The following is a 15,905-nucleotide window of genomic DNA, read 5'->3' as shown; positions in this document are numbered from 1 at the left end:
CAAGTTCATCAAACAATTCAGTAACCACACTTAAGACAGATTTTGAACCCAGATTTATCTCAGCCCCAGAACCATGGTCTTATCCACTGTAGGCTGTACCACAGCAATGTCTTAAGAAAGTGTAACAGTATGGTTCATTGGGAACACTGTATTTTGCCTGGAGTTCTCACTTAAATCTCTCAGGACACGTTAGTTTGAAACAAATTGTTTCCGCACACAAGATTATAAACTCCTTAAATCCATGGACCAAACAACAAATATCCTGGTATGCCCAACATCTATCAGTACACACAAGATAGTACATGCTTAGTAATTTATTACATAGGGTAATAAATTGATAAATAAAACATAGGTAAATATTTTCAAAAGAACCAAAAGATCTCACATTAACAATCTAATCTCTTCTCCAAATTTATTTGCCACTGTCTCAAAAGACTACAGGGTATTATTAGCCAAGTTACCTAAAACTACTATCACAGGTGGGAAAACAGCTGACAGAGGCAATCACAAATTTCTAAAACACTCTTAATAATAAAATTCCATGCCCATTTACATAGAGTATAGACATGTTTTGATGTGACAAAAACACAGCTATTAAGATCAAGTCCAATTGGGAAAAATTACTATTTTGTTAAAATAGTAAATAAAAGTTGATCAAACATTCCCAATATTTCATCTTTGCTCTGAGAGCAGTGAGACATGTGAACGTGGGCAAATGAATTTATCTTTTGGCTCTTTGGTTTTCTCACCTGCCCAAAGAGAAAGGGACTGGATAACAGCACATCTTTGAAAATATGTGAATCTCTGACTGCTGAAGTAGTGTATTTGCTACAATGGTATGTTAGGTCAACTACTAGACTCATCTTCAAAGCTCCTTAGAAAAGAGCAATGCTTTATTCTGCATCTCAAATTTATCCTGACTTATTCTGACACTTGTTTCCACATCAACAAGTGGAATGAGTCTCAAGGTGTGTTAATTCCTTTCTGGTATCGACGTCACTTAAGTGGAAGCAATATAGTTGACACCAGGGAGTTTATATTGATTTTTATTTCTTTTAACTTAAGTAGTTCAAATAACATTGCTGCGTTCATACCTTTCAAATAATCTATTTAACTTCAAACATTCTTCAGATACTTCGTATCTGAATATACATTTTTTTTACATATGTATAAAGTCTTACTGAAACACAGCCACACTTACATGTATTGTGTGTGGTTACTTTAGTACTCAAAGGGCAGACTTGAGTAGTTAAAACAGAGACTGTATGGTCTCCCAAACCTGAAGTATTTACTATGTAGCCTTTTGAAGAAAAAGGTTGGGACACCTGACTGAAAAGCAACCTGAGACAACTAGTAGAGTAGCGAGTCCAGTAAAAAGAGAATGCAAATCACACAGGTAATTTTAAATTTGTTAGGAGCCACATTTTTAAAAATTCAACTTATTTAAATCAAAAAGGAAACAAAAAAACAGTTCTCCTATTTCTCCTCTTTCTGTCTTCAAAAAGACAGAAAACTTTTTTGTATCAAAAAAGTTTTTTGTATCAAAACTATTTACAAAGCTTTGGCTTGGGACATAATCCTCAGGTAGGTGGAAGTTTAATCACAAACTCAGTGTAGATTTTTAAGTTTTGTGTAGACAGGCAGTTTTGTATAGACAGGCAGTAAATAAAGAGATGTTCTGCTTCCTAGAAATGCCAACATGGGACAAAATTGATGACAATGCTCATCCTGCTTCCTCAAGATCACTCACACACAGTTGGTCTCTTTCCACCTACATTAGTGCCCCTCTCTTGTTCAGGGAAGAAGCCAGTATCACAGAGTCATCTCACCAATGAGATGTATGTTTGTTTGTTTTTTTTCTCTTATTACAGAATCTACACTTTGGGTGTGGGCTAGAATGAAACCTCCAATGTCCATAAACACACACTAGGAGGTACCTTAATAGAGCAGTGGAAGACAGACTGGGATTAAAATTTGGGAAGCATGGATTCTGATTATGCCACTAATTATCTCTGTGTCTTTGGCAAAACCAGTTCACTTGCCTAAAATAAGGGAGTCGGGAAAGGTCCACAATCCTGTAATCCTGTTCATCATGTATATGGGAAGTTAGCCCTGAGTAAGGCTGACATCCTGAAAACAAGACAGGCTTTTTCAATAAAATGGAATGTTTAATAAGATATCAAAAATATTTAGTTTTCTTCTCAGGGTTTTTTTTTTATTAAGATATAACTCACATGCAATACAATCCACCCTTTTATAATGTACAATTAAATGGCATAATGATCTGAGTATTTGTTTTCCCCTCAAATTCCCATGTTGAAATCCAGCCCTGTGATGACATTAGGAGGTAGGGGCTTTGGGAGGTGATTAGGTCATGAGGACAGAACTCTCATGAATGGAATGAATGCCTTGACAAAACAGATTCTAAAGAGATCCTTTGCACCTTCCATCATATCATGAGGACACAGAGAGAAGTTGACAATCTGCCATGTGGAAGAAGACCTTTTTTCAACAGAACATAAGGAAGCTGGAAACTTGATCTTCGACTTCTAGCCCACAGAAACTGTGAGCAAAAAATCTCTGTTGCTTATAAGCCACCAAATCTGTGGTTACTACAGCCTTAACTTAAAACAAGTAGTTTACAGTATATTCACAAGGTTGTGCGGTCATCACTCCATAGTTCCAGAGTATCTTCAACATCCTGAAAGAAACAATATACCCAACAGCAGTCATTTGCTGTCCTCTCCTATGTCCCCCTCTGGGCAACCCTAATCTACTTTCTGTCTCTTTAGATTTCCATGTTTTGTATAATTTATACAAACAAATTCATAAAAAATATGGCCTTTTTTGTCTGGCTTCTCTCAGAGTATTTCAAAAGTTGGGATGCCTAGGTGGCTTAATCAGTTAAGCATCTGACTCTTGATTTCAGCTCAGGTCATGATCTACGAGTTCATAAGTTAGAACCCACATCAGGCTCTGTGCTGTGTTAAGTGTAGAGCCTGCTTGGGATTCTCTCTTTTCCTCTCTCCTTTGCCCTATCCTGCCTGGGTGTGCTCTCTCTCTCTCTCTCTCTCAAAATAAATAAATCATCTTTTAAAAACATTTAAAAAAGAATATTTCAAAAGTTTATCCCTGTTGGAGTATCAGTACTCCATTCCTTTTTATGGCTGAAATACTCCACCAATAAAACTCCACATTTTGTTCATCCATTTATCAACTAATGGGTTATTCCCACTTTTTGACTATTATGAATAATACGGCTATATACATTTCTGCACACATTACTTCTATTCGGGTCAGTGTGCTTTGTTGATTTTTCTGTTAGAAATTCTGCTTTTCAAAGACTCCTCTGGTCTTGAATACTTCACTGTTTTTGCTGGATAGAAGACTTTGACATTCTTTCTTCTATAAAGGCACCTCAGAGGTACTGTGATAAACAAAGCATTTACCCCATTCTTTGAGTCCAAAGTTTAGAAACTTTACATTGTGTACCTCTCCCCTCTGCACCTGTTCCCAGTCAACTTCCCCTCAGGCTTAGGGTTACCAGCATGGGGTTTCTACTTCTACAAAGACAGAAAGAGAAGGGAATTCTCCTCAGCTACAATTTTAAACTAAGGATTAATAGGTTAGTTCCTATACCTTCTATGGCCCTGCTATTCAATAAAAGTATAATGTGAGCCACATTATATATAATTAACATTTTTCTAGCACCTACATTAAAATAAAAACAAACTGGCAAATTAATGTTTTGTTTAGCCCAATGTATTCATTTCAACATGTAATTCGTATAAGAACGACTAGAGGTATTTTATATATTTTCTTTGTATTAGGTTTCCAACATCCCATGGCAAACACGGAAAGAAGGTGATGTGAAGGTGCATTCAGAGATTTAAGTGATGCATCTATAAGACAAGGAATGCCAAGGACTGCTGCCAAAACCAGAAGGCAGGAAGAGTAAAGGAAGGATTCTTCCCTAGAACCTACAGGGTGAGTGCGGCCCTGCCAACATTTGACTTCAGACTTCCAGCCTCAAGACCCATAAGAGAGTAAATTTCTATTGTTTTAAGCCACTTTGTAGTAATATGTTTCAGCTGCCCTAGGAAAGAAACTACTACAGATTTGGGAACTGTTTGGACTACTCACACGTCAAGTGCTCAATAGCTAACTGTGGCTGGCTTCAGCACAAATTTAAAAGCTTTAGAGGGGGTTGGTCTTCTGTGGCCTTTTTCCAAACCTTGCTGCAGAAAAGAGAACCCTGGACACACATCTCAATTCATATCTGAAGGGGTGAGCTATATCCCCTGGAATTATTTCTTTCCAAAACAAAATGATATGTTTTCTTCCTTAAGGGAAAGGATTCTGGATTACTCTAAGAAGACCAAACAACCTGACAATCCACTAGGGGTTTGCAAAATATCTTCCTCTATCTCTCTAAGCACATAAATCATACCTAATATATGTACATTATTGTTTACCAAAAAGATGAGTCATTATACTGTATTTGTAGCCTCAAGGGACATTTTTCTTTTATTTTCTGCTTTCCCAAGATTCTACCCATAGTGCTATTTCCCTTCAAAATTAAAGAACAACATCTTTTCTGAATTCATTACATCATAAAACAGATAAAGAGCACAGGCCAGTATCACCTGGTAGTGGTTCACAGGCAGTGAAACAAGGCTAAGCAGAAAAATTTAATTATTTCAATACTCAGGACATCTCTTCAGCATAAAAAGCCCTTACTTTGTATTAGCAGGTATTCAGTAAGGTGCTCTGAAAACTAGACTGAGTGAAAAGAGAGCATATATACCAGGGGGAAAAGTAGGCCACCAGGTTATGAATCACAAAGCTTAGATTCTAGCTTTGCCATCAATGCCAGGCATATAACCTTGAGCAGGTCACTTACCACTCAGATTCCCACATGTAAAATTGGGATAATGACAATTTCTGCCTTACCTGCCTCTCAAAGCATTAAGTGTGGTTCTCAAGCACTCAAAAGCATCAGAATCTTAGAGATCGCTTGTTAAAACAAACACTGAGGGGCTCATTTCCACAAATTCTGATTCTGTAGGTCTGGGCTTGGGCCCAGGAATCTACATTTCTACTACATTACTAGGTGATGCTGATGCTGCTGGTATACATGGACTGCATTCGAGAAGTGGTGGTTCATAGTATTTTAAAAGATGGTGAGCTCCATAGGACAAGGACTAGGTGTCATTAGATATCATACCATCACGGTTAACAGCCCAGGCTTTGGAGCTGGATAGACTCAAATTCAAATACTGCTTTGCTTCCTTAGTCAGGACATGTAACCCCTCATCTAGGAAATGGGTTATTGTCAGGTTAAATGGAATACTGCACTCAAGAACGTGATACTATATCTGGCACAGATATGCTCGATAAATTTTCACTCATTATTCTTGTAGTTGCCACCAGCCCCTAATAGGCTTGCTAAACAGACTGTTCAGCAAATATTTCATAGTTAACAAGCAATAAACAGATTAAGGGTAGTATTAAAATAGTGTGGGGCAATATCCTCATCAAACTCTGTTTATCATATGGATGAAGTATCTGGTTGACATCAACAACGGGAGTTTAGGGGGAGAGAAGAATAGAAGGGTATGGCACAGCACACAGTCTTTACACCGGCACATTCCATCACAGTTCAGTAGGGGCTTTTATGTGCACCTTTCTTTGTCTTAGTTGTTGTTGTTATTGTTATTGTTGTTCTGTAAAATTTATTTTAGAAATCTTTCATCATTTTGAGCCATCAGATCCTTCTCTCTTTAGAAACCTCATCTCTTTGCAACTTGATAATTTCTGGAGGCCCCATCACAAAAACCTTCCCAGCACTTTCCCGGGGCCAGTTCCCCAGATATATGGCTCCAACTGGCAACTGTTCTAGGTGCCTTCCCTCTAGGAGGTAGACTCTAAATGTTGTGGCTGCTGTACACGCAAATGGATGCCCACTGGTTTGTTGCTGCTGGTGATGATGTTAATAATGACATTAACAGCAACTAACACTTTGTCTAGGTGACTTAGATACCTTCCTAAGTGCCTTTAAACATACAGATTTAATCAATTTAGGTATTCATTTTTCATAGGTATTCTTCATTATTATTAGTCTTATAACCCCCATTTTAAAGATGAGGTCATGTTACAAAAAAGGTGAAGGAAGGGCAACAAATGAGCTACAAACTCTGCTATGCAATCTTCAACCACTGAAGAAGGCCAGACACCAGTGTGCTAAGAAGCTGATACTGGTATCATCATGGTCATTGTCATCATCATCATGACCACCAGGGCCAAGAGGACAGGGACCATGTTTCACTTAGAACTACATTCTTAGAGAACAGTGCGATGCTTCGCACTGGCAGATCCTCAAATGTGTGTTCAATCACTCAATGAACAGTAGCTCACAAGGAATGGTGCTAAGTATCAGACAATGTGTTAAGCATGAAGAACATATACATGATCTCAATCCTCATAAACTAAATGAGGTAAATATACTTATTCTGTCCATTTTATAGATGGCAGGGTCACCAAAGACTTAGGGAGAAAGAATCGCTAGATTACACAGCTTTTAAACAACAGACCTATCTATTTTATCTCAAAGCCCCATGCTCTTAACTACCAGCACTCTTGGGTGTCCAGGTCACATTTCTGACAAGGTTGGAGTTGCCAGAGGCTATCCTTTTACCTGCTATCCTCAAGCTCTAGGCTTAATTCCACATTTCTACAGAAAATTACTGCACAAGCTGATATGAAATGCATGGTTATATTTAGATTTTCAACTGTTTTTTCCCTTCTTCCTAATACGTTTCATTCAACAGAATTTCTTTCTTTCTTTTTTTCTTTTCTTTTGTTTTTGTAGATACATGTCCTAGACTCTATCAGTAAGAGAGTTTTATATAGTTAAGACATCCAGCTTGGCTGAGCATATCTAATGAAGCCATTAATGACTTTGCTTTCGGAGCGGTCTAAAATTGAATATTTCTAAGAACTTTTGGGTTGTATGATGCTACTATATGTCCATGCCTATGGGGATATAAAGCTGTTGCCAGTTTCTCTATTTACCTCAACATCTTCATTACTCATTTTTATTATCCTACCATGAAATGTACTTAAATACTTAAAATGATATTCAAAAGGAGTTTTCCACTTGCTATTTATTATTTGCTGGGCATAGTTCTTCCCATTCCTTTCCTGAATTTTCATCACTAGAGTCACTGCTTTTTAATGTAGTTATTAGCTCTCTTCTTGGTAAATCTTTCTACTGCTTTGGCTTCATTTAATGGCCATGGTTAGAAGACAGCACAGAGGAAAGAGGAAATCCATTCTTTGGCTTCAGTCAGCATGACTATAAATGCATTGGCAAACTAGATTCTTAGAAAAAGAAGCAATAAAATAAGAGGTCACTACAAGACTATGCTTTGCAGTAGCTATATGGAAACTGAGATTTACTCAATTGTTGTTTTTTTATCATCATTGAATCCTCGTAGCTTTTGCAAAAGCAGAGGCAGTACTAGGTTTAATTTCTATCTAGAACTGTTAACTATTTGAATGTTTCCCATTATTCTGTTTATTCTGTAAAAAAAAATATGAGAATATGAAGAACTCAAATTTTGTACCTGGCTGCACTGTGAGCATAAGCTCTGAAACTAACTTCAGTGTGCTCTCCACTCTGATGAGACAATATGGGCATTATGAAGAAGGGAAGATCTTTTAGGGATGATCCTCAACTTTGTTGGAATGTTCTGACTATGTGGAAAGATTATGTTAACTGAGTTCAACATCAACAAATACTGGAAGTTCCTAATGTGTATTTGTGTTCTCCTACCGTGGAATAAGCTAAAACCACAGGCAGTCTACTTTTGTCTTACTGATAAGACATTTCCTGAGCCTAACATCCCTTCTGAAGACCACTGAACATTCTCTCCAAGAACTCTGATTGCAGGTATTGGCAATTTTATTGTCATCGATTCAAGCGACATGAATGTGATTAAACTATTCAACCCAGGGCTCCTCCTTCCTCCACATTTTGTGAACACTTACCAATCCTAGAATAGGTCTCTCCTGAATTATACAGGACCTTTACTCCACTGCCTATCCCCAGATGCAGCTGTGACAACAGCATGGATTTTGTGAGCCAGTCAATAAAATGCTTGCATTTGGAATGGATGCACTTTCTCAAAAGGAGATAATTGCTGAAATTGCTAAACTGCACCACAGAGATGGGAACAAACGTAGCCTCCCTGGAAGCAAGATCAACTGAGAATACATCAAACATGCATTTTTTTTTCATGCATTCACACAGGGTATTGAAATGTCTTTACACCTCTTGCTGCACATGAACAAATAAATGGACCAGCCATTTTACTCTTTCTTTCAAACTCTGCCAACGTGAACAGAATCAGTAACACATGGTAAGACACAGGACATATGTAAAATTTCTTATTAGTTGAATAAAATTTGAAGCTTAGCTCTAATGCTCTCAGAATCTCTATGCTTCTCAAACCTTGTGTAGAGCTAAAAACAAAAACTTTTGAGTTGAAAAGGACTTTAGGGACCACCTGTTTAACAGCCTCATTGTACAGAGGTATAAAGTGAATCCCAGAGAGGCACATATGACCTGCCCAGCATCTGGCTAATAATGCAACTACTTAACAGTAAGAAGAATAAAAGAGATGGTTAATAGTGAAACTATCTGGTTCCAGGACCTAGATATTACTTAAGATGTATCTATATAAAGGCATATTATATTTACTCATATCAGTACTTGTACACATATACATATATGGATATATATCATAGTCAACACTTCAATAATCTGTCAAAGCTATGTTTCCTATCTGGTTTCTTCCCAATTATTGACATGACCAATATTACCCTACTGCTCTATTAATTGGTGTGTGCATATTTTTGGTTTGGATTACCTCAAAAGCAGAGCCTGAGGGAAGGATTTGGGGAGGGGAGGAAACATTAATTTGGGAGATGATCCCAGGGAGCAGGAGAGAAGCAGGGAAAATTAGAAGAAACTACTGTGGGCATCTGGGATTCAGTCTTTCTGAGGACTTCTAAGAAACTGTGTAGAATGTGCCTAATAACTGTCCTTCCAAATGACAGGTGGCTGCAGTATTTGTTACTGTTCCTCATACTTCATTGGTTAAGGAATGTACCAAAGGAAAGAGTTACCTATGTGTATGTTCACGCTCGCTTGCTCGCTCTCTCTCTCTCTCTCTCTCTCTCTCTCTCTCTCATTGATGGCCAGTATGCAGCATTCATTTATTTGAAATATATTTATTTACTCATTGAACGTCACTGTTCGCTAGGCATTTTGAAGATGCTGGGGATATAGCAGTGGTCTAAAAACAAACAGAAATATCTGCCTTAATAAAGTTTCATTCTAGTGTGGAAAGACATTTAGTATAAAGACAAATAAAATATGCAGATATTCATACATGTATAAGAATTCTAGAAAAAATAAAATAATAAGAGAGGTATAAAGTATTGGTGAAAGAAAATAGTTATTTTCCTTTATATTAATTTGTGTATTGTCATCAAGAAAGGCCTCACCAATTAAGTGACATTTAATAAGGTTAGAGGGAAAGTGACAGGGACATTTAGAGCATGAACAATCTCGGCAAAAGGAAGAGTTATTAGTACAGAGACCCCAACATGTAGTGTACTCGGCAAAGTGTATAATAACAAAGAAAAACCAAGTGGTTGAAATAAACTTTGCAAACGGGAGACCATTTGGTTGGTTTCATGCAGCCTTTTATTTTAAAAATTAATGTGAATGGGTTGGCAATATTAAAACATTAGGAGATTTATGCATAAAAGTCTTGAAGAACTAGAAGACCTAGCATGAAGGACTAGAGCCAGGCACTGGTTTGTAATTTAATAGGATATGTTTTCTCTCGTTTTCCACAATTACCAACATCTTCTATTACATGTAAGAGTCACTACCCTTTGAAGAATGTTTCACTCATTCTTCATTTCGCTTCCTTGTTCTTTCAGGTAGCAGAGTTTTGTGATCCCTAGTTTAAATTCATTAAGAGCAGAATAATTAAAACCAATTTTGCAGGGACTAGATTTTCAGACTGCTGGCATCAGTAGTCCTTCCTTACTTCTTATCTTAATTCCTTCCTTCCTTCCTCTCTCCAGTCCTTCCTACTTTAATTCCTTCCTGCCTTCCTACCTTAATTCCTTCCTTCCTTTCTTCCTAAGTAATCTCTACACACAACATGAGGCTTGAACTCACAACCCTGAGATCAAGAGTCACATGCTCTACTGAGCCAGGCAAGCACCCCTCTTCTTAAAAAAATTATTTTCAGAGACTGAGTGTAGCATTTAGCAAAAGAGGAGAACATTTCCACTGTACCATAAATTATTAATTATTAATTGCTAATTAAGTAATTACTAGTCCTCTCGAGGTATATCTCTTATAGAAGCATGCTTATTCATTTGGATCTTCTTTCTTATGGAACAGACACATTTGAGATTTACTAACTATGGTAAACATAATAGGCATAAATATTTTCCTTGCCAAAAACTTACCATGAAAGCTGTAACTAAGTACAGAAAAGGAAAAGGATGAGAAGCTAAAGCAGTTAAAGAAATCTGTTCAAAATTCAGTGTCAAGTGCTATATAAATTAACGAAATCAAGACAAATAGCAAGAAAACAAAAACATTAATTAAAGCTTGACTTTACCTACATTGAAGGAGGCATATGGTAAGAGAATATTAATGCCATGTGAAACAGTTCACAAAAAAGGCTCACAAAAACAATCAATATACTGATGCCCTACAAAAAGCTAAGTGAAGAAAAAAGATACAGGTACACATCTTCAGTGAGAAGTCCAAGTTTTTCAAAACACAACTGAGGAGATTAATGTCTTCCTCGATTTTCAACTCTTTAATTTCTTGACATCTACTCAGCACAGTGGGTTAAATAAGCACATTGCTGTAGTCAAATACTGTGACATCAATTCACTGCTTTCAGCTTTAAAGAATACATTTATCCCAGAGTCATTAGAAGTTAAAGCCAGAATGACTCAGTTGAGGCCTTTTTAGGAGGGTCAAAGTCCATAAAAAAGACTAGAGAAAAGCAACTGAGGCACAGAGCCTGATGTACTTTGCTGGGATGACATGGTTTAGGCTCTGACCAGATGAGGAAGAGAAGTGATAAAGTTAAAACAGATGGCTAGACGGCAAAATGTCCAAAATCAGGGAATGGTGAGGATGTTTGCAAAGGCAAGAGGTTCAGGATTTAAAGGCAGGGGATTACTTATGAGTGAAGGAGAGTTCGTGTTTAAAAAAACACAGTAAAAATGAAACCCCAAATTTCAAGAATACATTTGCAAGCATGAACTGGACAAATCAACAATATAGCTAAAATACTGTATGTTATAATAATCAAAACTATGGATTCTAGAGTTTGTCTGTTTGAGTCAGGAACTTAACAGTTTCACCACTTACTGGCTTGGTGACCTTGGGTAAGTTTCTTAACTTCTTGCCATTTCAGTAATAATAATAAAAATAGACATGCGAGTACAAATAAACAGTTATTACTTCTTAGTGGTCATGGTGGAATGAGATGAGCTAAAGTACAAGAGTTTAGCATAGTGTCTGGCATGGAGTAAGTGACCTACCTATACATGTTAGTATTACTATTACTACCTTTAATTATGTAACAGTTGCAATTAATCTGTTCTATCAAGCTTTCAGTCTATATAGCTATAGAACTCAGCTAATACAGCTTTAAGGGGGCAGTAATTGTGTCCTACTTGCTCCGGATTATATTCTCAGACACTAGAACAAAGCTGGGTCTTTGCAAGGTACTCAGTAACATTATTTGAATGAATTCGTGGATCTGAGTAATGGTGAACCAAAGTCCTAAATGCAAATATATTCAGGTGTCCCTCTGAAAGGCCTGGAAAGATGCCCACCATGCCAACCTGAAAACTCTCAGTGCATGTTGGACTTAGGTTCCATCAACATATGAATTATGTATGAATTATGTATGGAAGGCTCATACCTTCCAGAAAATGGAGAAAGCAATAAATAGTATGTTTGAACTCTTTAAAGTCCTTGTCTACTAGTTGACCAGGGGCATATGGTAAAAAAAATCTCCTGTCTTCTTACTTTCCAGCTCCTGCTAACTATAGGTATATCAAAATGAAAAAGAGAGGACGAAAAAATGGAGTAATATTAACAAAGACACTGAAAGAGCTACCCAAATAAACTTCCATCTGCTGACATCAAAGGAGGTAAGTCTCTAGACTATGTTATCGGTTTTATTGCCCAATATCTCTGTGCAATTGAGCAGTGGGATGAGCAAAAATAACAACTTTCAAACTAAATAATGGCTCAAAGGACTCTAAAAGGACCAGATAGACAGGTGGAAACATCAGTGTCTAGGTTTGGATACAACACCATGAAAAGAGCCACTAAAAGACCATCAGGAAAGCAGATTCAACAGTGTCAGCAAATGCGAGTCATTGTAGCACGCACTCTTAACAATTTTATCATGGCCATCGAAAGCGAAGGCCCACTTTTGAATTAGTGTGAAATACAGTAGCATTTTTAAATCAAAAAGTTTTTAAATGACACTCTACCTGCAAGGCACAACATGAATGATTGCAGTACCAGCAGTTCCCATGGCAACCTCATCTTCAGTTTCTGAGGTCAAAGGAGTTTCAAGTCCAGTATCAAATGAATAGAATCGCTGCTTCTTTTAAGTTTTGTTCAACCTTTAATCTGTGAGAAAGAAGAAACATCACAATGAGATTTGCAGATACTTCTTTTTGTGGTCTCTGCAAATTTGTCTTTATCTGAAAACAAATAAAATTCACTTGTGGAAAAGTACTATTAAAGAAAAGTATGTTAAATTATGGATATGAAACAAATAAGCTTCCTTTCCTTTTCTTCCAAATAATATTTGGACAGGGATGAGCTGACGTGTCCCTGTGGCTACTGAGTGAAAACAAGAATAGTTCTGATTAGATGTGAAACAATCCAAAGGCAGGGGAATGAACTATGTTTCTTTACAAGGTCCTATCTAGTCCCTTATTCTCCAGTCCCTGTTCTTCTTTATTTTCGAAATTAATAATATGCTAAAAAAGTCAGCATGAAGAGTTCAGCTGTCAGTGAACAAGAGAGGGTTAACACTGCTGGACCATGAGGAAAAATTCCCAAGGTTTGGAATGGAATTACATGTGGGAAAATTATAACTACTCTAACAATTTAAACATTTTTTTCCTTATGTTCTATGTTTCATCTCTAAAATGCAGTAAAATGTGCAGCTCTTGTGCCTACCAAAAAAAAAAAAAATCCTACCAACTATGAGTAGCTGGCAATGAGGTTCTTTTGGACAAATCCTGAACATGATTTACAACAGTGATTCTTCCATTATCCGGGAATATTAAATTAGGATAACTCTGTAGTAAAGAAAGGCTCCTTGTTCTGTATTCCAAAGGCTACAAATTAAGTAAGTATGAGTGAAGCAGGCGGGCAAACATGGGCACTCTGGAGAACACAGCCAGGTCCTGTATGAAGCTGGAGGGTATTCCTTAGCTCAAGCTAATGGCTAACATATGGTGCATAGACCCAGGGTGGCAGGACCTTTTCAAAGAAAATTTGCAAATATTACTGTATTTTGAAAAATCTCCCAAGTTTTAATGTTTATATATTTTTGAAAGGTGGAGGAGGAGCAGAGAGAGAGAGAGAGAGAAGGGAGGGAGACACAGAATCTGAAGCAGCTTTCAGGCCTCGAGGTGTCAGCACAGGGCCCAACACGGGGCTGGAACTCATGAACTTCGAGATCCTGACGTGAGTCAAAGTTGGATGCTTAACCGACTGAACCACCCAGACACTTTGAGAATCTCCCAAATTTTAAATACTGGGAATTAGTTCAAAATATTTTTTTTAAACAATGTGTGAACCAAACAAAGCCAAATCATTGTCAGGTGCCAAAGGTTTGCAACATGACCTTAGAAAACAGAACTCTCTACTGCACTTGCTCTCATCTACCCATCCCTTCTCCCTCTATACTGCCAGCCAGCCATGCAGTTGCATATATGGGGCACCCTCTGCTTGCCAAATACTAGGTGAGGCACTTGGACCTGCCAAAATGCATACAAAAATTCTAGCATCAAGAATCTCTTCCTACTCCAATGAGGGCAGTTGCGCACATTTCAAAAAACTGCGATACAATATGCCATTGGGAAGGAAGGAGGAAACTTTCTGGCCTGGGAGACTTTATAAAAGAGAGGAGCTCCCACTGGGGCTTCAAAGATGAGCATGATGCTTTCTATCTATCATTTAGTCAAATAAAGGAGAACGCTAGGAAACTGGGAGACTCAAAATCTCTTTGCAAGCCTGGCTATAACTAGTTGCATGGTCCTGGGTACGCACCCCATCCTCCCTCCCTCTCAAGATTGTTTCAAGTGATATCTACTTAATAAGTGAGTGAAAACTATATAGTGCCATACAAATGATATTAACAATATGATAAATGTTATGATAAATATGATAAATGATAAAACAATAGATATTATTATTATTGTAGCTCCAATATTTTTAATCTGATAATAACCTGGGGCTTCTCATCTCACTCTCACTCATAAGGAAAACACCGTGAGTAAACACAGGCTCACATGAAAAAATGGACCAGCACAAGCTCGTTAATCAAGGGCTCTTAGCATTAATTTATACCACATGATCACTGAGAACCCTTTATGTTTACTAGAAAGCTAACAGAAAGTGAAGAACCATCATTAGAGAACTCATCCTTCTTTTGTGCCCTTAAATAACTAAGTTTCTGATAAAGCTAGACCTAATATGTTGTGAAGACAAAAGGGACTCAACTTCTGCCGATGTGGCTGAAAGCAGGCGGCATCTCTAATTGGATATGTTCAGATACTCTTCTGACATGCATGGTGATTAGGCCATTTTAGATAAACAGGATGTGCTGATCAATGAAAACTATTAATGTCTTAAGCAAATGATCAGGGTATTAATAATTAATTTTGTGAGGGAAATGTCATCTTAGACCTGGGGATTGATTTACAATGTTAAGCAGTTTCTTGAAGCAATTAAAATTAGCTTAGAAAATGTACCCAATTTCATGATAAAGATTTAATTCATGATATGATGCTATTTACAGTATGTATTAAGAGCTGTAGATTTTTAAGGAGGAAGGAATTCAGGAATCCTATTGGTATTTATTTACATTGAAGACAGTAAGGTTCACCTTTACTAATCAGAAATAATGGGGTCATTGACAGTAATTTGTCTAGTGGGTAGTATTAGCCAGAGCACCACGTTTTCTGTATGGAGCTGAAGATTCATGAATCTCATGTGGGACTGTGGTACAGGATACAAAGTTTCATAATTCCAGGGTTTTTTTGCTAAAGCCAGAAAGAAAGCTGCAGGATGAGCCAAGAGTTATGGTGGTAATAGATCTCTCCTGCAGCTCAGAGTTCTCCCTGGTTTATCCTAAGGTGGCTATAGCAAAAGGTAGTATACTCAGCACTAACTTTGAGACCTTGCCCAAGAATTAGACTCGTAAATCCTACAGAGGAAGCCAAACAATGAAAGAGGACTCAGTTGCTTTCTCTGGCTGAGCCGGAAGGAGATTAACTGAGAATTCTCTGGTTATTTTTACACACTGCTAAACAGAGCAAAATGCCTCTAGCCTTCAACCCTTCAAACAATTCTGATACTCTTATACTAACAGTAATACCAAAGACCTCCCTGTAAAGTACTTAAGACAAAAGCAGGATTCAGTTCTCCCTTAAGAGTCCTGGTTTTCAAGAACCTACATGCAGGGTCTGATCATATAATTATTTGATTTAGCACTCTGCTGAATTAAAATTCTGCTGGTATCCAAGTAGCTCTAATT

The 15,905-nt window shown here is 37.4% G+C and overlaps 1 protein-coding gene across 6 annotated transcripts in view; it reads right to left on the bottom strand.

Moving 5' to 3' along the window:
* Positions 1-15,905, bottom strand: part of CNTN4 (contactin 4) — a 901,803-nt gene that overhangs the window by 447,637 nt on the left and 438,261 nt on the right. For all 6 annotated transcript variants that reach the window (XM_045493589.1, XM_045493588.1, XM_045493585.1 and 3 more), the window contains one exon: positions 12,619-12,760. In XM_045493589.1, the coding sequence (XP_045349545.1) occupies positions 12,619-12,673 (55 nt within the window). In that variant the 5' untranslated portion in view covers positions 12,674-12,760. The remainder of the gene's footprint in view (positions 1-12,618; positions 12,761-15,905) is intronic.

This window comes from Leopardus geoffroyi, chromosome A2 (assembly GCF_018350155.1).
Source record: "Leopardus geoffroyi isolate Oge1 chromosome A2, O.geoffroyi_Oge1_pat1.0, whole genome shotgun sequence".
Classification (NCBI taxonomy): domain Eukaryota; kingdom Metazoa; phylum Chordata; class Mammalia; order Carnivora; family Felidae; genus Leopardus; species Leopardus geoffroyi.
Note: the sequence above shows the minus strand (reverse complement) of the source record. Positions and strands in the feature narration are given on the sequence as shown.